Source organism: Furipterus horrens, unplaced genomic scaffold, assembly GCF_987537825.1.
Source record: "Furipterus horrens unplaced genomic scaffold, mFurHor1.1.pri manual_scaffold_8, whole genome shotgun sequence".
NCBI lineage: Eukaryota > Metazoa > Chordata > Mammalia > Chiroptera > Furipteridae > Furipterus > Furipterus horrens.
The window spans coordinates 13,070,944-13,095,344 of NW_028327178.1; the positions used below are offsets into that span (position 1 = coordinate 13,070,944).

The following is a 24,401-nucleotide window of genomic DNA, read 5'->3' on the forward strand; positions in this document are numbered from 1 at the left end:
GTCCAAAAGATTTAAATTAAACGTAAAGTGCTGTTTCATGTCTATAAAAGTTGAGGCTATGAAACACTGTGAAAGATGGAAGTAATTTTGATGTTCATACCTCTGGCTCCTGAGGGTCTAGTTCATTTTTGCTGTGAATTTAAATGAGTTAATTTAAGTAGATGGGTCAGAAGCCACTATCCTCGTGGTAGCCCTGTGCCTGATTCTTAATTAAAGGCAACAGGAGATTAATTTGAAACATTAATTTAAAAGTGCATATACAAAAAGAAAGAATTACTGCAAGAAAGCCTGAAGAACTTTTCTCTTGTCCCTAGATGTAGAAGACAGAAGTAGCTCAGGGTCCTGGGGGAATGGAGGCCACCCAAGCCCGTCCAGGGTAAGTATATCTAAGCTTTTTCCCACATCCAGACATCCCACATATGTAAATTGACAAACTGAAGGTGAGTTTCTGTCAAGCACACACACAAGTGCACATATATATATATATATGTGCGCACTAAGTTTAATGAAGATCAGCTTGTGTTTGGATATTTTTTTCATTCTCTTATGGGATGCTGTTATTGAATTTGACACCTGTTCTACTTCTGCTAACCAGAAGAAAAATCCTTCATTAAATATTTGGCCTTACTTTGCCAGTTATTGATCTAGTATTATAGGAAGTTTCTTTTTTTTTTTTTTTTCCCTGTAGATGGCACAACTTTGGAAAAAATCTTACTATTCCTGTAATATATTGGTGCAAATAGACTACTGAATAATTCGGAAGATATAGTATGAAGGTCTAGCCTATCAGTGTAAGCTACATAATAAATCTGTGTGGATTTCCCTTTATGAACATGTTATTGTGTCACCAGTAGCGCCTTTGGTCACAGTGGGGTTCATTCATTTATTTGGTCTCATATTTTTGCTCCTCTTCTTCATGGCCTTCCTCCATGATTCTCTTCTTTGTTTGGATGTAATGGGAAGAACATGGAATGGGGTGAGAAAGGCAATATGTGTTTTTGTGTGTACATGACTTTGGGCATGTCATTTCACCTCTTTGATCTTCATTTTCATAATTTATGAAATGAAGAAGTACAACCAAAGGGTCTCTTATGTTCCTTCCCACTTAAATAGGTATGATTTGATATATAATCTGTCTTCAGCTGAATCATTTCTAGGCTCTCCAAAACCCATGTCAGCTTTTATAATACACATATAATGCCCCAAATTAAAAATAGACTTAGAGCACGTAGCTGAACAAACATCTGCACCTCCCCCAAGCAGCTGTATAGATGAAGCATTCGGTGGGGAGGGTAACATTGGGTGGGGGAGAGAGGTCTGTTTCATCACACGCGGCAAGGAAGGTAGGTGATCAAGCTGTCAGAATGAGGATGTTTCGGCAAGCCACAGTGACGCGTTTCTACCTCTCCTTTGGCCTTGAGGTTCTCGCTCTAGTCTTCGGGGTACAGCAGGATCCCTAAGCTGAACAGTAACTTTGCTGAGCCCTGGTACCAGCTGTCGAGTTTGACATTCTAATGCATGATGTGGATGGGTTGAGGAAATCTCTCCTCCTCCTCATGTTACAGTCTGCACTTGCAGAAATAAATCCATTTCCCTTGACAGCAAGCGCATGGGATGACGGTGCTCCCCTCTATTGTTTAGTTCATTCAGACTTAATTTCTTAGGATTTCCTATATTTTAGCACACGTAGTACTTTTAATTATATTTCTGAGGACAAAGCCAATTTAGGATCACCCTGACTTTTATTTAGTGTTTATTAACTGTTCTGCCACTTGTTTTTCAGGGAATATATTAATGAATAATTTGAATCAATATCTTGTAATTTATATTTTCTCAATCCAGGGAGTTTGCATGAGACCGATTGCTGTGGCTGACTTGTACCCATATAACCTAAGTCTCTCTTCTCCCATTTTAAAATGGTGATATTATTGGCTACCTTGCAGTACTCTGCTGCGATTTAAGTTAGATAATGTATATTAAGCGTTTAGAATAGTCTTTAGAATGGGGTCACTTAATAATTAGTATTATGCAGTTCTTGGTATAGGATGAGTGAGTGTAAAACCCATGCTAGTTACGTGATGTCTTTCTATACACTAACATATCGATGGCATTAGATTACAGCATCATTCAGCTTCATTTTTATAAATGAGGCAAGACAATCGGAAACAGGTTGATTTGGATCTTTAAGGGTTCCAGTTACTCTCTAGTGAGCTGCTGTGCATTTTCACTTTTCATACAGCATTCATCTTCTTTATGTGGGCAGATTCTGCCCTTTGGTTCACGTGCCAACTGACACCTCTGAGTAAATTTGACTTAGTCTTTATAAGCAGTGCAACCAGCTGAGCAGAATGACTTTTTAAATTTTTTTCCTTTTCAGTTACTTAATGCACCTTAGCAGATTGAAATTTGAACTATATAATATACATGATTTTATTTCCTCTATGGTATTGATTACTCCATGAAAAGTAAGCGACCAAGCAGTTTAAAAATGTTATTTTAATTTTAAATTACCATTAAAACAATGAGTTCATCATAATAATGACAAAATTAATGTCTGCTTTAAAACCATTTTTTGGTGTTACATTTTGTCCAAATCCAGAAGTACTAATTTATGCTAAAGTTATGATATTCATTCATAGTACTATTTTTTATAATAATAATAATTTTAATATTCTCTGTGCTAATTACTTATAGAATTATCCAATTCTGTTAGAACCACAATAACAACTATAACAGAACATTGAAATTTCAATGTCATAAAAACCAAATGTTGCTTTTTCAAAGGCTCTGCCTTGCTCTTCCAAAAGATAGTCATTACAGGCTATGGCTAATTAAAAAAAAAATAATGTGGGCTTATCAAAATAATAACTTTTAATATTTACAGGTATTTTACATGCATTATTTCATTTAATCACGTCAAGAACTTCTTGCAAATTGGTTCTATATTGTTATTCCCTAGATGTCACAGCAAGTATGAGGAAAATTTGAGCTTTGCAAACTCTAGAGCCCTTTCTTATTTACTGTTCCCATGAAGATGAGGCTCCTGGGTCAGAATGGTGGACTTGAGTGTTTTTTATCAGAGAGGTCTCAATAGTGGGAACATATTTATGTGCTGATATTTTTTTTTCATGTAAAATTGAAACTTATGCTGTTGTGTTATTTACAGAACTATGGAGATGGGACTCCCTATGACCACATGACCAGCAGGGACCTTGGGTCACATGACAATCTCTCTCCACCTTTTGTCAATTCCAGAATACAAAGTAAGACGAATTTTAAATTAATATGATTTTTTTTTGAATGCATATGTTTTACCGTGGAAGAGAAAACACAAGCCTAGACACATGTAATGTTTTTAGGAACTTGGAGTTTTAGTTCTCTATTGTAATTTTAAATTGAAGGAAAATATTGATAGTCTGTGCTTGATAATACAGCATAAAGAATTAACTTTCAAGACCATGTGGAATTACAGAATTTCATTGAATCTATGTGGAAATTTTGTCTTCTTTAGACGTAAAGCATTTATCACAATTTCAATGTTGCGTCTATAGTTTTCCAAGTAAAGGTTGATGAAATAAAAAGTGGTGAATATTTAGAATAAAAATATCATTGGACTTGCCAGCTGGCAATGAGATACAGCCAGTATTAGCTGTGAATTTTTATAAACAGGGGTTATGAAAACCCCTTTAATAATAGGTATAGCGTGCTTGATAAGTTTACTGTGCTTAAGTCAGAGTAGTGCTTTCACGTTGGACTGTAAAATTCGGTTGTGCATTTATCAGGGGGTGAACTTCAGTGCTAGTGGTCTAGGTCGTCATCTTCCTACTGTGCTGGGGGCGAGCTGTATGTAGTTGGGGACAGTGTGTAGTTTCTAGCACGCCCTTCCTACTTGTGTCCTTAGCATAGTTTTCTGCTTTGACTACGCTCTAGGATGTTTGGTTGACAGCAGTCACCTAAACAATGAGAAGATCATTCATAATGGCTTAAAAGGTCTCAATAGCTGGTGACTTTACGTTTGATTGAAAAAATGGTCTTTGTTCTAGTAAATGTGAGTTTTTAACGATTTTAGTAAAGCTCTCAACTTGGCCAAATTTTATTGAGAATCCATCAATAAATGAAGTTAAATGTCTTGGCGCAAGCTGTTGGACTGTACTCCAAGGAAAACACACAGCCATAATTTTATCATTCGGAAATGATCATTGCAAATGCTCTTAAAGACTGTCTCGATTTTAAAGCCTTGAAGCTATATTTGTCATTTAAGGTGTAGACAGTCTTTGAATTTCAGCCCCCCCCCCCCCCCCCCCCGGTTTTCATTAAATCCTTCTAGGGAATTTCAGATATTTAACATAAATAGACAAAGCAGAGAAATAATAGCAATTCACCTTTAGTGGGTAATATCGTCTGTTGTACCCTCTGTGTCATCCCAAGTTTGAGAATCACAAAATTGTCTTTGATTCTAGGTTGTTCTTATATTTGTGGTTTTTGTTACTTTAAAATGTTAAATTTCATATGGATGTTGTTTTAACTTTGTAACTAAACCAAGAACCCCAGGGTTTTTGTTTTTTTTTAATCAATTGTCAGTAGAAAGGTACAACACATTCTGTTTTCAGGATGTATGCAGATGGCTAGATGTATTTATCAACTTAAAATTTAAAGAATAACTTTAGCCGCTTCAATGACAATAGCAATAATTTAAAATTCTAATGCCATTGGTTCTCTATTCATCCTCACCCAGTTTCATAAAATAGAAAATATTAATTTGAAAATAAAAAATCTTGAGACGTAGCACCTAAAGATTGTATTGAAGAACTCCCTTAGATGCTAAAACTTTCATCTGACAAGCTTAAGTAAAATAAAATAAATTGGTACTCCTATTTAGAAGTTCGTATAAAAAAGGATTTCCTAAAGAACAACTCGATAAATTAATTACATAATACATCAAGCAATACAAACATAGTAAATAATTGTTTTTGTTCCTGTGTCTTCATGGGCAACTATTTTACCAACCAAATTCCCTTTTCAATCCAAATAATATTTAAAATATAAGTGGATGAGAGCTAAAGCGAGAGCAGAGGGAGTTCTTTTCACTTAGTTGCTGTTTAAGCTGAAAGTCGATGTCAGCTGTGCTCTTTATCCGTCTGCCCTCCTTCCCATTAAACTCTTAAATATGGAGGCCAAGACAGTCTCCTGCATTGTGATAGGAAATGCTCCTATGTCCGGAGGCTCCCACCCACTGTTCCCCATGAAAGGACTTCTCTGTTAGATAAGCTGTCTGGTCTGAAACATGGCTCTTTATTGTTTACAAACTGCTACATTTTCCACCTCAAGCAGATTTTTGCACAGAAAAGAATTGTGCTTGGGCTAAATGGTTTATCTGACATTAACGGTGCAGTGTCAGACTGGGGTCAGGGAAGTCACTCTCAGAGCAAGAGGGCACGGCGCAGTGTGCAAAAAAGGAAAAAGGGAGAAAAAAAAGACATCTAAACAGCTATGAAATACCTTGCATTTTTAGTTTGGAGAAGAATTTTTAAGAAATGTGTTTGGAGAACTGACTATGACGCCGCATTAAAACCTCTTCCTACCCTTTTAATTTTTCACATCCCAAACGCCTTCTCGGTTTGCTTGGGTATCTCAGGGCCAGATTCCGGAACAAAGATTCCCATTGATTGTGCTCGAGCTGCTGTTTATTTCAAATGAAGCCACTTCTGAGATGAGCGATGCTTGGTGTTACGCTGCATCTTTACAAGGAGAAGATAGGTCGTTTTCAAAATTAAAGGCAACCAGCTTACAAAGGGAGACAAAGGCGCAGAATAAGATCTACTAGCACAGGGAACAATTTGAACTCGAAGAATATGTGGTATATTCTAAACTGTTCTTTGTGTACAAATCCATGTTCTTTGTGTTACGATCTTTGTGGAAGTTCTCATTCTGCCAAAAAGAAGGTATTAGAACTTAATGTAAGTTTTTGACAGGACTCCAATATCCATTCTCAGAATCTTTACTTTTCATTAATTACAAGGGATTTCTCTACACATCAAAAACTTACTTCTATTATGATGTCACATTAGGGTAAAAGCTATAGCATCAGAAATAAATCAGCCACTTTATTGGACCAGATTCTCTATTGTCAAATCAATCAAGCCTATAACTGAATTAGGCGTCTGCTACAGAAATAAGTGACAGTAATTTTACTGGAAAGAGTTATTAACTGCAGATGACCTGATTTTTCAAAAATGTAAACTGTTTACTTAGTGATATTTAGTTTATTACAAGAAAAGAAAAATTTAATGAACCATTTTCTCCTTTTGGGGGTGAATTAATATTATATATTTGGTTCTTTATGATAGTACACTATTCTGGAGAAAGGATTCAGGAATTGCTACCATTTGGTCATAAACCCTTATGCTAATAAAACCCTTTATTACAATTCCAAACTTTGTTATTTCACATGAATGGTTTTGCCTAAGAGTTATTTTGTGTAATCTAATACTTATGTTCAGCACCCAAATAATAAAACTTAATATGTGTATCTCATTTATGAAAAATAGGTTATGATTTATAAGATTAATAGACTGACTCCATTAATTTACTTTTAGAAATAAGCTTTCATATCTGAATATAGTACCCTATTTGACAGTTTATGAATCCCTAAACTAAAAATACACAAACGAACACAAGAGGACTTGTGCAAGTGTGTGCACACACAGGCTTATAATGCTAGAAAAATTAATGACATTTCATGGTTTATAAGGTTGCAGGTTTCCTCCTCTACCTGTCTGTAGTTTGAGTTGTCACACAAAGTTTTGGAAGTTGATATTGTGTACATACTCTAAAGAAGAACATAATTAAACTAGACAAAACAGCAAGCCCCTAAATTTGTTTTTTGAAAAAAGAAGTGTACGTGGCCCTTTGTTGAGAGATTGAAGCCCTAAGTCACACAGCTGACCGCCTGCATTGACCAACTGATGTATTTTTTTCCTGGACATTTCCTGAGTCCTCACTCATTGCTTTCATTGGGTCAGTTTGCATTTTCACTTTTTGGAATTTCTGTGTTCTGTTTTGGACTGAAGAGACGGTAAATCACTTCTTCCTTGTGACTCCCTGTGATTATCAATGATAATACTGTACACTTGAACTGTTGGAAACTTGTTTGCTGCAGTTTTGAATAGTTTGATTAAACCTATACAGGTGGTCAGTGGGTGGCTTTCAGAACATGCTAGTAGGACCAAGAGGCCATGGGTCTGAGTCTTGTTTTTAAGAGGACTACATGCTATGGAATAGTTTGAAATTCCTGGCAAGAAATACATGCATGCAGAGAGTATGGATTTTTAAAACTTTACTGTTTGTTTGTTTGTTTGTTTGTTTTGCCAAGCATTAAACTTTGCAGGTAATTGTCCAGATATTTTTACAACGGGATACAATATATTATCCAAATAAACCTTTTGATCCAAGCAAGTCTCTAAGGATGCATTTTCCTTCTATTGTTCCAGGGGCTTAATTGAAAACCAGATTGTTGGAGTGAGCAAGTTGCCAATAAGATTATAGGCACTGCAGGATGTGAAAAGTGATACTTCTGTCTGGTTGGGTGCAGCTTAGTTCAGCATCAGCGGCTGTGTTTTCACATGTCCCTTTGTGAACGGTTCGGTTTCCTTATTGTGGTTTTGACTCTAGCACCATAATGGTGCTCTACTAGTGCACCAGATAATTTCCCGCTGTCGAGTCACTGGTTTCTAAACTACCCCAGCGGAACATTTTGCTGCAGGAATAGATCAAGGTGTCAGGCATAACTGAAGAAAGCTGCTGGCTTATAGGATGACCTTTGAATCTCATCTGGGTTAGCGGTTGATATTTTGATTTGGTTACTGTGGTCATATTGTGACAGCTGCTAGCTCATTATAATTCGGTTCCACTGCTCCGTCTGCCTAGCAGGAATATTTAGGTTTGTATTACTTCAAAGTGTTTCTGGCTACCCTGAGTTTAGCCCAGCATAAAGGTGAAGTGTTGTGAGCTTTTTCAAACCCCAGTGGCAGAGGCAAGTGGCACAGTCTTATAAAATGGCAAATGTGAGTAGATGCTAATACTAGGAGTGTGTCCTTTCTTTTTAAAACTGGAAATACCCAATGAAGAGGCTCTTATCAGGAAAACTGTTTTGAAAACTTTAATCTACAAAGGAAAAAAATGACCACAAAGACACATAGTTTGTTGACAGCTTGGGTAAGATTTAACTTGATTCCTTGGTCAGATAGGTTGTTTGTTTCCCATGAAGGAATGTAAATATTGAAAATAATTTAAAGGAAGAAAACCTGTGCAATAATAACAGTTACTTAATGCTTGAAAGTGTCAGACGTCACATAATATTTAGTAATGTCATTAAAATGGAATTGTGAATATGGATGTCACTCTAGACATTTCATTCACTTAAAGTGTCTGAAGTTAGAGGGCGACATCAAGGCTGCTTGCAAGTTCACTAGTTAAGGGCATTTCTGTGTGTCCTCACTGTCTTTTTTTTTAATGACACTTTTTAGCATGAGGTTATCTTTATCATCTGTTATCTGTTGGATGATAATGTGGTAATAAGCAATTTCTGAGAGAAGAAATGTTTAATAGTGGTCTTATGCGTTGTTAATTTTTTTAAATTTGTTTGGGGGTTTTATTATTGTAATACGTTAAATTTAAAAATATCTTCCCAAAATATTCACAGATAGGACCATTTTAAGTCTCATCCTGAGTGATTTTATTAATCCTGACTTTGAGCTAAGTCCGGGACTCAGAACTGACTTTTCTACTCTGTTTTGTTATAACTAACTGCCTGTGGGTCCCCGGGGTGGGCAGCTACTTTTCACATCTTTAAATAAAGGTGGAACAGACCTTTAGATGATCCCTGAGGGAATTTTCTTATGTAATGGTTCATTGATCTTTTAGGTGGGCCATTTTGTCTTTATACTATGTTTTATCTTTAGAGGTGTTTGATCATTCTTTCTAATCCATTCACCTGTATTTTATGACATCTTCAGGTAATTTTGCTAGTGATATGTTTTCCAAATGTAATTTTTGAAGCCTGATTCAAATGGATGTTTCTTTTCTACCTTAACTCACTCCAAGTCTATAGTTAAGGGATTGAACTTATTGAGGATAAAATAATAACCTGTTAAGTTACATCACTAAGAGAAAGATATTATGCATGGACCAATGTTTGGCACAGAGTTGTAAGACTTTAGTAAGTGGCTGTTGAATGGTTTCATTCATGAATAAATCAAGGAATCAGATATATATGGTTTAAACCCTGAATGAAAAACCCATAAATTTAAGTGAGGCCTACAGGTTACTGTATCAGGAAGAAAGCTTTAAACCAGAGCGAGCCAGTCTTATAGAAATTGATTCTATGGTATTGTATCTTTGACTGCATAGAGTATTTTAATGGCAGGAAACAGACCATATTACAGCATGGTAGGTATCAGTTTTCAATAAACCACATCCCAGATTATTTTACTTCTAAAAGAAAATAAGTAAAATCAGTATTTTTTGAAAGGCTACTGAAAAAAAAAAGTGTGTTTCCAGTATTCAGATAAGATAACTTCTTTCCTCTTGTCTAATCAATGACTCTTTCCGTTCCTCTTTCACTTGCCTTGCTTTGTTTCCAGCTGTCTTCTCTGGGGTACAGTGTAATGAACGCTGTGAAAAACAGTTTTTATAGTCAAACTAGATGGAGTCAACCAGGTTTTATAAAATTTAGAAGAACTGATACCAGAAAAATGTTACTTGAAGCTATAGTTAACAGAAAAGTGTAGATGTTCTAAACACCAGAGGGATATTTCTCACATAGACATTTATTGACCCCAAGAGAAAACAAACCATTTTAGAGTCAAGTAAAAGCAGAAAGCAGTTTGCATCACGGAGGACTGCTTTTGCTTGGGAGCGATGGTGAATGGGACGAGCGGTGGCTGAAGAATAACTTTTCTTACACTAGAAGTTGGGTGGGGGGGGCCTCTGCTAGAGTTGGTTTGCACCCCAGTGATGTCGAGGCTGGTATCTCTGTGATTCTCTTGTCCTTCTCCTCACTGTCTCAAGGTGACTGTCGCAGTTTCCGGGGTCCAGTTTAGGCATGATGCAGAAAGAAGCGGGGAAGGGTGAATCCAGCAGTGTGGTCACCCTGACCGCTGTGGCCATGGCCCTCGCCAGGTGCGGGGTGCGGGCGGGGATGGGAAGGCACACAGTAGCTTCTCCTGCCTACTCGATGGCAAAGACGAGAAAGAAGTTGAGCTTCCATATTGAACTTAGCAACTTACAGGGCTTATTCAGTTTCTTTTAAGAGAAAAGTATATAATCTTCAACTGAACACTTTTAAAAATTAAGAACAGGAATCAAACTTATATGTCATAGGCAAAATATAAAAATGGGTCTCAACTCTAAATTCTGGCCAGCAGATTAGAGAGAAAGAACAACAACAAAAAGTATACATGGAGTGAACCGAAAGGTATTAACATTAGGGAGGAAGAGAAAGTGCAGGCATGAAGGCTGCGCACGGGCCTAAGGAGTCTGAGGTCTACCGTTCCCACTTAGTCTCCAAGGCCTGTGCCTTCTTGTCCTCATCCTCCGAGCAAGGCAGCAACTGGCCCAATCCAGCCTCCCAACGTCCGGATCGCCCAGCACCGCCACTTCCAGGTCTCCGGCTTGAATGCCTGCCGTGCCCTCCAAAGCACCGTGGGCAGCAGGCCCAGAGCTCCAGCCACCAGCCTTCTCCCCAGTCTCTTCGGTGGTCGTTGGCATAGCCGCAGGGCACTGTCTCCTACTGCAGCCGCCCAGAGCAGGACTGGGCAGCAAGGCTCCAGGACGGGCCACTGCAGGTGACAGACAGCGATTGTTCCCTGCGTCCCAGCCAAATATTCTCCTGGGAACTTACTTCCAACCACCTGCTGTACCGCCATGAAGCACTAGACAAGTATGGTGCTACCTGGGGCAAAAAAAAAACCCCTCTATTTTATTTTAATACATACACAGTCCACAATTGTACTTGTTCTTCTTTAATGTGGAGGATTGGGCGCAGCCAAAAAAACGACATATAATTTTAGTCACCCTGCCAAAACTGCATGCACTTGTGGTGAGAGCTGGATGCAACTTTTGGCCAGAAGTTTCCCCCCTCTGCTGAACAGTCACGGCCTGAATCAGGCCAGTGGGAACGCAGGCCGGGGGAAGGGCCGTCTTTCAATAAAGGTAAGCTGGGTGTGGAAGACACAGTGCTGTTTTTATTTAGTAGGTAAAGGTTTTCTCTAAGTTTTTCATTGAAACAATGGTTTCTTTGAATTTTGTATAAGCTTGACACTTAAAATGTGCCTGTGGTAGCATTAATCAGTGCACAGAATTCTTGACTGGATCTTCAGGCGGTGAGTGCAAAATGCATTTCTCAAACGTCTCATTGCCCCTCAGCTCCAGGAGAAACATCAGTGCTGGTACAGGGTCTGTGAAACTCAAGTCCGTGAAAGTGTGTGTCTGCCTTCAGTGCGATATTGGTCTTCAGTACAATTAAGCCCATTTTCTCTGCTCAACTTAAACATGTGTGAGGACCAGAGAAGCAGGGGAACTCCATTTTAAGCACTAAAGGTCTTGAGAGGCATCACAGAATAAAGCACTAAGTTCGTGGTCACTGTGATCTTAGACTTGGCTTTTTCACCTCATGGTGACTGGGACTTTGGATAAATTTCTCATAAGCCCCAACCTTCACATCTTTAAGGCAAGGGTAGTGATCTCTGCCACACCTACCCCCATAGTCATTGTCAGTAGTGTAATAAATAATGTACATTGTATTAACTGCTCTGCTCTGTGACTGTTCTTTAGCTTATGGAACTGCAAAGCTGTACATTGGTGCCCTGTATCTTTCATCTGTAATTAATAGAAAAAGTCTATATTTTTTGGGTCTTCAGTGAGGACAGTTTTAAAACACCTTTTCTAATGAGATTGGAACAGAAGGTAAAAACTGGTGGAGATAGCATAGAAAATTCAGTTCTCTAAACATCAAGACCAAAATGAAAAAAATTCTTTTTCAGCCAAGACAGTAATCCTATAAAATAAGGACCTCTTTTGCAAAAACCAAGTTGAATTCAGAGGTGCACCTCTGTGAAATATTTTCCTCCAGCCGTTTCTCTCTCCAGCTTAAATGTTCTCCAGTTTCATTGTTTCACTTGGCTGGGAATGCCTTGGTGTGGTGTTCGAGTGCTGACAGGCTGGGATTTTTCTGCCTGCGTTGTAGGTCTTCCGAGTAATGGAGGGATCGTTAGGTGGGATGCTTCTCATCTAGGAGAAGCTATTGCGTGTACCGTCCATGTTCTCAGAACTGCGCTGGAGATGGTCTCCTTCCACTTTTCAGTTCATTCTTCTCCAGAGAAGCTTGGCATAGCATGTTGCCTCTCTGTGTGATTATTTTTTTATTCCCTTCACTCTGAAAGGATTTGGAGTCTTTCCTAAGTAACTGTGTATTATTTTGGAGTAGAAAGAGGCATTTAGTGGATCTCATTTTATTTTATTCTGCAGAATATCCAGCCTGTTGACCAACGGTTGCAAAAATGTATGGCACATAGGTAGGGATTAAACAAAATTTATTCCTAAACACTTACCAGAACCCAAATGTTTTTCATCTTCTTAATGATTGTTTATTATTACTCCTCATTCCTTGACACATGCTTATTAATAGGAAAAACTGTAAGGAAGCTTCATTTTAAACTGGTGTAAAATATAGCTGGCTCTTTTGTTTATGTTTAAAATAAAACATTGAAAGCTTTCCTATAGGTCGAAAATCCCACTAAAGCCTGGTATGAGGCAAGAGGAGGATGGTGGGCTGAGCAAAGCTTGTTTTCCACTGGGCATTGGCTTGATCTTAGGCAATCTTTAGTGCTCTGATGGAATTTCTCATCTGAGTACTTGCTCTGTGTTTAAATGAAGGCACTTAAATTCAGTTACTTTGAATTATTATTATACCTTCTTTTATTTTATATAGACCGTTTTTCTGTTTATTTCATCCGACTGGCTTGGCAAAAGTGTTATGCAAACTTGAGAATCGTGTAGTGAATTTTGGCAAAACGTGGAAGTGATTAATTAAGTGCCAACCCCTGGTGGGCCATATTAAAGCTGAATGAAAATAGTGTGTAATATCTGATAACATGTGATGGAGAAGGGAGAGACAAAAGAAGAAAAGGATGAGAGAGAAAGAGACACATAAAAAGCCAATTTTAGAACGTCCTGATCACAGAGTGCAATTTTCTAGCATTGTATTACCAGCATGGCACAGCTGTCTAAGTCTGAAATCCCTGGGCAACTCACGGCTCCTGCCTTTTTCCCACCTTGGCTATTCAGACCAAGCGGTACTCTGAGCACTTCAGTAACCAAATCGAAATACTTCGATGCAAGCATAAACTCTTTATGTGTAACTGATTGTACTTAATCGGGCAATGCAGATCGTGGAGGAAAATTTATTGATGACTTTGTCTCCTTCAGAACTGTCTGAGTAATTGCAAATGAACCTAATATCCATATTTGGGGAAGACTTAAACAGTGGTCTCCTGACAGGATAAAATTGATGTTTTATCTTGCATGTGAGTTTCCTTTTCCTTATTTATCGATGATCTCACAAATATTATTTGGAAATTGAGATGCAGCGGTCATTAATATTAGAAATATTTTGGCAGACCACTTAAGTACTGTGGGCAACCTCCATTAGGCATCATAGAAACTATGTGTAGGAAAATACAGACCTGCTAAACAGTAGTGTGCTAAATAATGTTTTGGTGGCCTTGGACAAGCCATTTTTCATTTTAACCCTAGTGTCTTTACTTCTGTTACTGACCTGACTCATGGAGATGTGGTCCGGGTGTGGGGAGGAAGTAGTACCCGAAATTTTTTGTCACTTCAAAAATAAAATAGTTCTAAACATATGTACTTTTGTAATTGCATTTTCCATTCATTGAAAACTTCTAGGTATATAGTTGGAACACCAAATTAAAATGAAACAGAAGAAATCAGTCTTGCTCACCGTCTTTGAAAAGCGTATTAATAGTGAGATTTTGCTCTATACCCCCATGAGTTTTATTTAGCTCTGAAATAAAAATTTATGGCTGTTCTCTCAGCTGAGCTAATACAGGCTTAAGGGTGGAATTGAGTTCACACCTGCTGTAGCATAAAAAGAAGCCTCTCTGTGACTTCTTTAAAATATTTGCAGTATAGAATAAGAATGAGAACTCCCTGTCCTTAAAATTGTGACTGAACGGTAATGTTTCTTGCAAACACTAGATCAGCTTTATAAATTAGCTCTAACTTGCTGATACTGTCTATACCTAGATGCGTTCCTGAGCTACCCATATTCCTCAAGGTAGAATGTGGTTGTGGAAATGTAGTTGGTTTGCATTAACCCTGGCAAGTGTACATATGGGAAAATCTTTGCATTTGCTAGGCCATTTAGCTGTTCAAGACGTGGTTCATTAGGCAAAGTACAATGGCTTTTCTGAGTGCTCTAGTTAAGGGGCAGGATGTGTAAAGTAGTGTATACCTAGGTGGATAATTAATAATTAGTGTAGGCTCGAAAGGCTGTGATATAATATATAAATTTCAGCAGCTGCTGAAGTTTTATCAGAACAGCTCACCTTTTCTTAGAATGAAGGAATATTCCTCCCTATAGAAGAAGGTGCTCCCGATACGTGTGAAAGTCTTAATGACTAAGGGAGGGCAGATTTTTACAGCAAACGCTGCCTTCCATGTTCACTGTGATTAGGTAACACATTTTAGCGGTCACATTTAAACGGCATTCCTTTACAGCACTGTTTTGTATAAAGGGTGACCGCAGATGGCAAAACACTCCTTAGAAAAAGTATTTGGGGGAATTGTAGCATTTGGAGACTGCTGACTTGCCAAAGAACCTTTCCCTCCCCACATTAACCCCCTCAAAACAATGAGGGTTGTTAATTTTATAACTTCATCACGAGTAGATATGCAGAGGGAGAGCATTTTCTGGAGGCTAAATTGAAAGGGTTAGAGAAGACAAGATAGAGGTCCTGAGTCCAGTTTTTGACTTGGTTATATTGTGAGCAGTTTCTACACCTCCTGTCCTAGCTGTCTTGATTTTCAAATGGAGAGGAAGCGCTCCTTTACGGCAGTGAGGGAAAGGGCAAATTATATATTTGTGAAAGCAAAGCAGAATATCTTACTGCTTTAAAATTTTGATCGGCTTCTTGATAAATAAAATTAATGTGTTATCAGCATGTCTGCAATCATATGGTCCTCAGTACATGTAGTTTTTTAAACAAGCTATATAAATTTTATTTGTACTAGAAGCTAACCAAATGTCAAACTACAACACTCTTAATTAGTCTTTGGTTCATTCATTCATTCACCCAACAAATACGTGTGAAAAGTCTGTGTCACACAGGCTCCGTATTAGGTACTAGATAGTGACATGCTGTCTTTCTTGCCTTCAGTGTGGCCCACAGTCTATGGAAGAAATTAGCTTGGCATCAGATCATTATACATCTGGACATTAGGGAAATAATCACTGTGTGCACTGGGTGCTGTTGGATTATATGTCTGAGCTACCTCATCATGGCTAACATGTTCTGGTGTTCACTGAGTACCAGGCATCTGCTAAGTACTTACGCACATTATCTTGTTTGCTTCTTACAATAAACCTCTCTGTTAGGCATTGTCACTCCTAGTTATAGGGGGGCAATTGAGGATCAGACGGGTCAGGCTGCCTGTCTGGTGCTGTGTAGCAGAGCCCAGATTCAACCTCTGTCTGCTGAACTCCAAACCCTTGTTCCTAACCGCCCTGCACTGCTTCACTTGTACAGAATATGGAAAGAATTCCTAGAGGTGCAATCTCAGTTAAGCACATGTTCAGCTACAACTAATAAAATACCTGATAATAGTAGGTTAGTCAAATAAAGATGAATTTTCCCCTCACTTAAGGGGATGTCTGGCGGTAGCAGCTCAGCTGTGTGAATTCAGCACACCATTGTGGCCATCCTGTATGCCCTCCTCAGCACGCTGATTTTCCTTCTTTCACTTTTTCTCTCATCTTGCATTTTTTTGTAAGATGTTTGCTTATACCCAGACACCACATCAGAGTTCACAATAGGAAGCAGGAGAGGAAGACTTTGGAGCAGAATTCTGCTAACAAAGTATTGGCCAACTCTCTTAACAGATATCTACTCATAGCTGCAAGGGAAGCTGAGAAAATGAACTTTTACAACATGAGCTGGCTCTGTGACTCAAGAAGCAGGCAGGAATGGTCATGGGATAAATCACCATGATTTTTGTTATAAGTGTTGATGAGTGAGATGAGCCTTAAAGGATGAGTTAGAACTGTCCAAGTAAAAACAAAGTTCCCAGCTGAGAGAGCTAGAGACTATTACAGGAAGTCTGGAACTGAAGTTCATAAGGCTGACCTGCAGATCTATAGAGGAAGGGATGACAGGGGAAGCTGGATAGAATCCTGGCTCCTGAAAAACTAAGGGTCTTTTTAAAATGGTATTGGGAGAAAGTTGGATTTTTACTGAAGCATGTGGTGACTACTCAAGGATTTTTAAAGTGGTGAGATAACATGCTCTGCTTTATGCCTAAAACAGCCAGTCAGCAAAGCGTGAATAGGAGGCACCATAAGAAGTAAGGAGATTACCCAGGAGGTGATTAAAGCAATTACAAGAGGAAATGATGTGAAATTGAACTGAATCAGGGAGAGGAAGATGCAGATTTGAGTGACATTACACTGAAGGGAATGGGTGAATTTGATAACTTATGGATGGGGGCAGGGAGTCATCCTTGGCTTCTTGGTGTCCGGCTTGAGCCACCTGGTGGCTGGTAGTACCATTCATTAAGATGTGTAATAGGGGAGGAGGAGAAAGATGATGGGGGATTAACATGGTAAATTCAGTTTGGGACATGATGAGTTTTTCAGATGTCTGTGGGTGAATTGATTTTGGGTTCTGGACTGCAGATCTGGCATACAGTATTCCATATTTGGTAGTTGAAGTCATGGGAATGGGTAACATGAACTTATTTTCTGCCTAATTATTTTTGCTCTCTAAATATCTTAAATTGAAGGAAAAAGCCTCTGTCTCATCCCCACTCCCCCAAATTTGGCATTTGAAAGAAAACCGGATAATTCTTGATTTGATCACGTAATTGTTTTCAGTGCTGTATTTAATCACTCATCCCTAATATGCTATTTTTCAGTTCTTTCTTGCCTTTCGTCTTCCTCCCGTCTGCCTCCTTCCCTCCTTCCCTCCTTCTTTTCACCAAGGTAGGTTAGAATGGAACACTTTTTTCAGAGCACTAATTTATCTACCATTTTGGGAAGATATCATAGATTCTTAGAAGTGGGATGGAACGTAAGAGTTCTTCTTGTAATATTTCTGATTTATATCAGCTTTCTTTGCCCTGGCTGGTTTGGCTCAGTGGATTGAGCGTCGGCCTGCGAGCTAAGTGTCGCTGGTTCGATCTTCCAGTCAGGGCACATCAGAGAAGGAAAACTCTGACTCCAAAAAACCTCCGCTGCCTTGCGGCATACCTCTTCAGGGGAAAGGCTAAGGGAGTAAACCCCGACAGAAAATCCGGAGCCGGAGTCCCTAAGGCGGTTTGACGTTGTAGTCAACACCGGCAACTCCTGCGGCGCACCTGAAGCCAAGCTGTATCGACTCCGTCTTTTCCTTGGATCCTTCAGCTGCGAAGAGAGGGGGGGTCTGCTGCATGGGCAACAGCAGACCCTCCATATCACCCTGCCCAGGCTCTGTAGCTTCAGCTTCACTGGAGAGGACACTCCAGCGTCATCGCAAGATGTCGATTCAACACGGGAGGAGACAGATACCGTGTCACTCCCGAGTCGGACTGCACAGCCATTCTCGGCGGTGCAGATAGACTCTTAAGAAGCTACACCATCGTCTCTCGAGACGGACGACTGCCGATTATTATATCAGCTTTCTTTCCAGTGCAGGAATCCTAGATGAGGCCCTAGCAAAGTTGTTGGGACACAGATGACACTCTGACTCGTGTGTGAATGAATGGATCCCCAACAGGCCCTCATTCCTCTGCGTGGGCACCCACTGTACCAGAGAAGCCTCTACTGGCAGCTCAGATTTTCATAAAGTTCTCAGTTCTGTAGCTATAAGCCTGGGGTCCTAGTTTTTTCATCTGAAGCTACAGAGGATTGTGTATTGTCTCTCCTTCCTCACTTTTCCCAGGCTGCTAATCCTCACTTCCTTCAGAAGTGTCATTGGAAAACATTAAACACATCCTAGAACAGTGTTTTATCCCACATCACTGTCCTTTCCATGCATCCTGGTTAGTCTCTTTTCCTCTTCAAGTCGGGAATCCAGGGCTTACCTCACTATTCATGATCTGGATTAATCAGTAGTGGGTTGCTTTATGTTTAGTATTAATGTAGTTTAAGATGCCATCGACATGCCATGTTTTAACATTAACTAAAATTGAGCTTGCAGTCCACTAAAATCTTTTAAGTGTTCTTAATAGTAATAGTAATAACAGGTCTTCTATGTCCTTGTGTAGAATGGGAATTTATTTTATGTTTATTAGATTTCTTCTTGTTGGATTTGGTCTACAAATGTGCCCTGAATCTGTCCTTTCACTCTATCAAGACTGGAGGCAGCGTAGTGTGATGCTTAGTGGCAGGCACTCTTGGGTTTAAATTCTGATGCTCACGTTTCCACCTATTTTCTTCACTTATGTGTTGATCATTCTAAAATATACCTGGTAGGACTGTTGGATGAAATAAATGAGGTGATGCATGTGTGAGGCATGGAAGAGTGCCTAGAACATCATGGTTATCCGACCCATGTTCACTATTACTGTTGCAGTGGGTGTGGGGAGTTAATGGGGGTTATTTCTATAATTGTGACTCCTTTTCTTTACTGTTAGTATTCTGCTCTCTGGAGAAAAAAAGCTTAAGAAAAATGGTTCTGTGACTAATGGAGAAGCAAATGTGCTTCTTGGATTAGAGCTGTGTGATTGAATAGCCAAATTTATCAGGTAATAAATAGAATATGATGATGAATAAAGTTGATATTGATTGAGAGTTGTTAACTGGCTACATTGTTGGGCCTTATAAGAAAAGAACTCAAAACAAACAAACAACAAAAATCTTAAAATTACCTGCACAAAGTCATAGGTATCCCTTCACCTACAGCTAGTTTTAAGACAGAAAATTACAAGGGAAGTCAGATATTAAATTATAAGTGGTGAAGGTCATATGAATATCTGGACTAATACTAAAGATAAATTGAGTGGTAATTACTTCCTTTACAGAGGGTTTGTGAAAAGATGCCTTTAGATTTAGTCTGTGAAGATTAGAATCATGACAACTTTTCAGGAACACAGTTCTTTTAACAACAACAACAAAAAAGATCCCTGGGGAGTCATGTGTGAGCTCCCAAGGAGTTTTAAGAATGGGATCCTACTGTAGGGCATTAAACTGATCACTAGGCCTAGTCAAAGAAAGAGGATGAGTTAACATCTAGTGACCTGTTTTATAACCAAGCAGTGGGACCTCATACAAGACCTAGGTTGACCAAGCCAAGGTTAGGTCAACCTGATTTACTTTCATAACAAATGTCACAATGGTGGCAAGTCATCAAGGATATCAGCACACTGTTTGCAGCTGTAGACTTTGTTCTGGATCGAACTTTGACTTCCTCTTTTTGGTCATAGCCACAGAAGTACCAGTGGTATATTACAAAAGCCTAACTATAATGGTTCATCACACGAGAGTGCAGAAGTTCTGTAGACTCAGGCTGCGAAGGTCCCTCCAGGCACCGGGCTTCTGTTATGGACATTTCCTCGCGTATAGATTTTGGTGTGGTGCCATCAGGAAAGGGAGGACAGCTCTTCTGAAAGTGAAACTTTCAGATTTCACTGTATCTGATTATTTGTAAGGCCTGAGAGGTGGCTTATAAAACAGGGAGCATTCCAGTTTTCTCTGTAACTTTGAAAAACCCTAATGACTTTCTGCATGTGGTTTGCATTGGCGCCCATGGCCATTCCTGAATCTCAAAGGAGCCTCGGCTGGCAGCTTCTACTTCTCAGAAACTGATGGGGATGTAACATTTATTCAACGACTGCCCTTTTCTTAACCAAAGTAAGGTTATATTTTTCAGTTTCATAGACAAATTAAGGTCTTTAAAATAAAACCTACTTCCCTTTTTTTCTTTTTTTTTCAGATAACCTGTAGCAAACAGCTTATTGGTTTTCTGTAGAAATGCTTTTGTTTTAAAAATCAAATTGAAGAACAACTTGATTCTGCCTGCAGAGCAAAGCTGTCTGCCTTTGTAGAAAATCTGGATGGTTAAATTGGAAGCATGTTCTGCACATGGTTTAGCAGTTAGTAGCCTGGAAAATGACCCAATAGCCAAGATAGTTTTTTTTAATCTTCATTGTAAGTGCTTGTTTAAAGTTGAAGCCTGTAATTGACTATTTTGTACATTGTTCATTGTTCATTCTTTTCAGGCTATTATAGTTTTATAAATACATTGCCTGCTAAGTTGTGTCAGTGGAGGGACATTTAGTGCTATAAGAAAATCCAGTTAAATGTGCTGCTTAAAAGCATTACCAATTAGACCGGATCACCATGAATCTTAGTGATCATAGGAAAGTCACTTTCTATTTGTGCAAATTCCCATTTATTTAAAATGGGTATGATGATATTTGTTTTTAAATAAAAGGGCAGCACATAAATTCACACTATGCTGTGGACTGCTGAACAGTTTCTACTGGTTGGAGGCTACATTACTGAATATTACTATTTAGCTCCCTTAGTCTGTTCCATATTGGAGGGGCAAAATCCTTCTATTTTGCACTTTTATCATATTGATCAGCTGGTTGTCTACCAGATAGCTCAAGCTGTTCCATTTGGTGTAGTTTATATTTGAGAAATTTTAACACACACACCACATGCAATAGATGGGTATGATGAGCACTGATTAGACAATTAGGGAACTTCTTGGTATTTATTATTATTATTATTTAGTTTAGAAGAAATATACATTACTTAAAATTATAGGTGCAAGCCAATACGGGCTAGTGAATAACGGTTACATAGATGGCAATGGAAAAGGAGTTGAATTCTGTCTAACGGGAATATGGGTATGATGGGAGGATAATGGCACAGATAAAATGTGATTTATCTGTGTTTTATACAGAAAGGAAAATAATGGCTGGGAATGTACAGCATGTAGCACAAGGAAACTTCCATGAAACTACTCTTGATTAAGTTTTATGTGAAACAAAGGATATGATTGTAGTGTCACGTAGTGTAGAATTGGAGGGTATTTTAGGAGTATGAGGATAATACAGCTAGCGACTTTAGCAAGTCTGTGGTCAAAGCAGAGGAGGAAAACAAGGAACAGGGAAGTTTGATTTGGTTACGCAAACTTGCGACACGTGTAGGAGTTTGGACCGAATGGGTTGTTGCGCTAGACTTGGTCATCAAGTGATGCTTTTCGTAACAAAAATTATGAGCGATTAATGTAAACCCTGAAAAATGCAGAATGCATGTAGGCAGAACTGTGGCCTTTCTGTCCCCTGAAACAGAATTTAAAAGCCAGCCTTGAACTTCAGACCCTGGAAAGCAGAATGGGAAAAAAGGGGGTAAGCAGCGAAAGAAAAAGCACCTGGAGTGGGTAGGGTATGCATATTTAAAGATAAATTCACTAAGCAGATACCCCAGAGTTAAACTTTGTAGGACTAAACACACTATAAGGATATTCCAACTACTAGGCAAACAGGATTGGAAACTGATAAGCACAAAGCAATTATTTATTAAGAAAGAGAACAGCTGTCATCAAGGGTTACAGAGGTGGATATTAAAAATATCAAAAATATTAAGAACATCCCAAAAGTAAGAGTTGAAAAAGGAAGAAAGACTACCTATGAGATGATGGTAAATAATAATGAGTTATTTCTGAAAGCACTTGAAGAACAGGAGATCTGAAAAGTGGTTTGTCAAGCCCGGAAGAGACAGAAAGGGTAATTTATTGACAGGCAATGAAGACACTGGTAAAATAAATGGATTTTTCACCTCAGTGTTCACAAAAGAGGATGGGAGACAGATGCCAGAAACAGGCATAAATTTCCCAAGGGAGAATGAAGAGATATAAAAGAAAGCAGAATCATGCCAGAACAGGTGAGCACAGTGAGAAGGAAAAAATACAAAACCCTAAAATTTTAGCAGTTGTCACCAGAAATCTTGAAAAAGTAAGAAGAATGAAGAAGAAAAACAACTCTGCCTTTTACAATGGTTGGAAGTAGTTTTGTGGATTTGTTTTATCTGGTTAATTCATTAGCCTTTGGATTTACCCTTAAAGGGAATAAGCTGGTGTACTTAAAAACGAATGATCTTAAGTGGCCTTTGAATAACCAAACACCTTTTCTTTTTGGCCCCCCAAGTTCCCATCTAAGAGTTATACCACTGTGCCAGTGTTTAATATTTATTAAATCTGTTAAGTGTTTATTAAGTTTTATTATTTTTTCCAGGGTAGTCACTGAGTCACTGATCAGCCAGCCTTTGTTGGATATTTCTTAGTGTCAGACCACGTGCTAAACCCTAGAGCCCAGCAATGCAAAAGCCACGCCCATGCAGCGGTCCCCTACCTTTTTGGCACTAGGGACCAGTCTCATGGAAGACAATTTTTCCACGGATCAGACCAGGCTGGAGGGGAGGGGGATAGTTTCGGGATGACTGAAGTGCATTACATTCAAGCTCACCTCCTGCTGTGCCTCCTGAGGCCAGAGGTTGGGAACCCCTGCCATAGGGCATTTGAAGTTCCTTCTCCCTCACTCCTATAAAAACCCTGCCTCAGGCCAGGTAAAGGAAAGCCATGGATCGATTTTGTTATCATTTCTGGTCTTATTTTTGACTGGCTTCTTGATAGAGACTGTCTGGAGAAGGGCGGCCTCCCCTCTTTGCTGGGTCGGTTTGCTGGGCTGTGCCCCGCTTTTCTAGCCCTCAGACTGGGCTTTCTCTGTTCCAGGCTCACCGGTCTCCCCAGGGCTCCAAACCAAACTTCCTGCCCTTTGCTCCCTACCAGTGCCATTGAATGCATTTAGGAATCCTTGACCTCCTACTGCTGTTTTTTTTTTTTTTTTTTTTTTTTTTTTTTTTATTTTGGTGTTTCAATTACAGTTGTCCCCTTTTCCCCTAATTTCTCTCCCCCACCCATCCCACCCCCTCTCCTGCAATCATATCCCTCCCCGTTGTTCATGTCCATGAGTCTTTTATTTGAGATTCATGGAGTTCTGGCCTTGGCAATCGAGAGGCTGTGCATTTTCCTTTCTCCAGTTAGCCCACTTCTTTCATGGGGACCTTGTATGCACACACCTCCCATCCCAGGCTGACAACCATTGCCTCTCCTTGGACTACCCAATTTCCCGCTCTCTGCCTCCATAAACTTTAAGGACCAGCAGACGTCACGTACTAAAAAGGCCTTTCCATTTCTCTTCCCAAAATTAATCTTTCTTTGCTTTGTATTCAAAGATTACTTTAAGACACTCATTTATGCAAATACTGTTGTGAGGAGGGCCTCACTGCGGTGAGTTCTTTCCACCTCCTGATAGTGCTTTAGTTGCCCCCTAAGAATGGAGTATGAGAGCTGTTTCCGGGACATTCTTTCTGAGCATGGAGAGGAGGGACAAAGAAACTCTCACCCGCTACAGTTTAGTACTATAGCCCCTTGTTCCCATGGCCAGAAATCATCGAAATAAAATTAACCTCCAGAGCCATCTTTCCTACCAGGACTGCAGGTGAGGGATGACCTTTGGGTGGGACAGACCCCCACCCCCGCCATGAGCTCTTGTGTAATTGTTCTGTGTTTAAGCATCTCTAGAAGCTGGTTTACTCAAGTTCATCCAAAAAGAAGGTTTGACTAAGCTGCATCATTATTTCTTTGGTCATTTTTTCGTCTCTTATATAGAACCAGTTTCAATTTGATTGGTTATCGTGCTGGGAATAGCTCATTGTTTGGGGGACTGTCAGACTTGGGTGAACCTGTCGCCTTACTGAGGGAGACTGACATGAGTGGGACAATTTCAGACATTGCAAACCCCAACCCCACCTGAAGTGCGATGGAAACAAAAGCCTGACTGAGAATACCAGGAAGAAGCTTTGTTACATCACAGCCTATATTTACTTTAAATATTGTTTCATCCCACTATTTCCTAATGCCCTTGTGTATCTGATACAAAAGTATATCTGATGAATAACATTCTTTCGCTATTAGCCTGTGGTCCTTGAACTCCACAAGTAAATATGACCACCTCTTGTAGATCTTCACTCTTTCTTGTTGTACAGCTGAGTTACCTCTAGGCCACTCACAGAATACAGATGCCTGGGCTCCACCGACAGACATTCTGTGTTCCGA

General features: G+C 39.3%; 1 protein-coding gene across 5 annotated transcripts in view; it reads left to right on the forward strand.

Annotated features, from left to right (window-relative positions):
- Positions 1–24,401, forward strand: part of TCF4 (transcription factor 4) — a 333,046-nt gene that overhangs the window by 111,917 nt on the left and 196,728 nt on the right. For all 5 annotated transcript variants that reach the window (XM_090285469.1, XM_090285468.1, XM_090285471.1 and 2 more), the window contains exons 4-5: positions 315–376; positions 3,167–3,263. In XM_090285469.1, the coding sequence (XP_090141595.1) occupies positions 315–376; positions 3,167–3,263 (159 nt within the window). The remainder of the gene's footprint in view (positions 1–314; positions 377–3,166; positions 3,264–24,401) is intronic.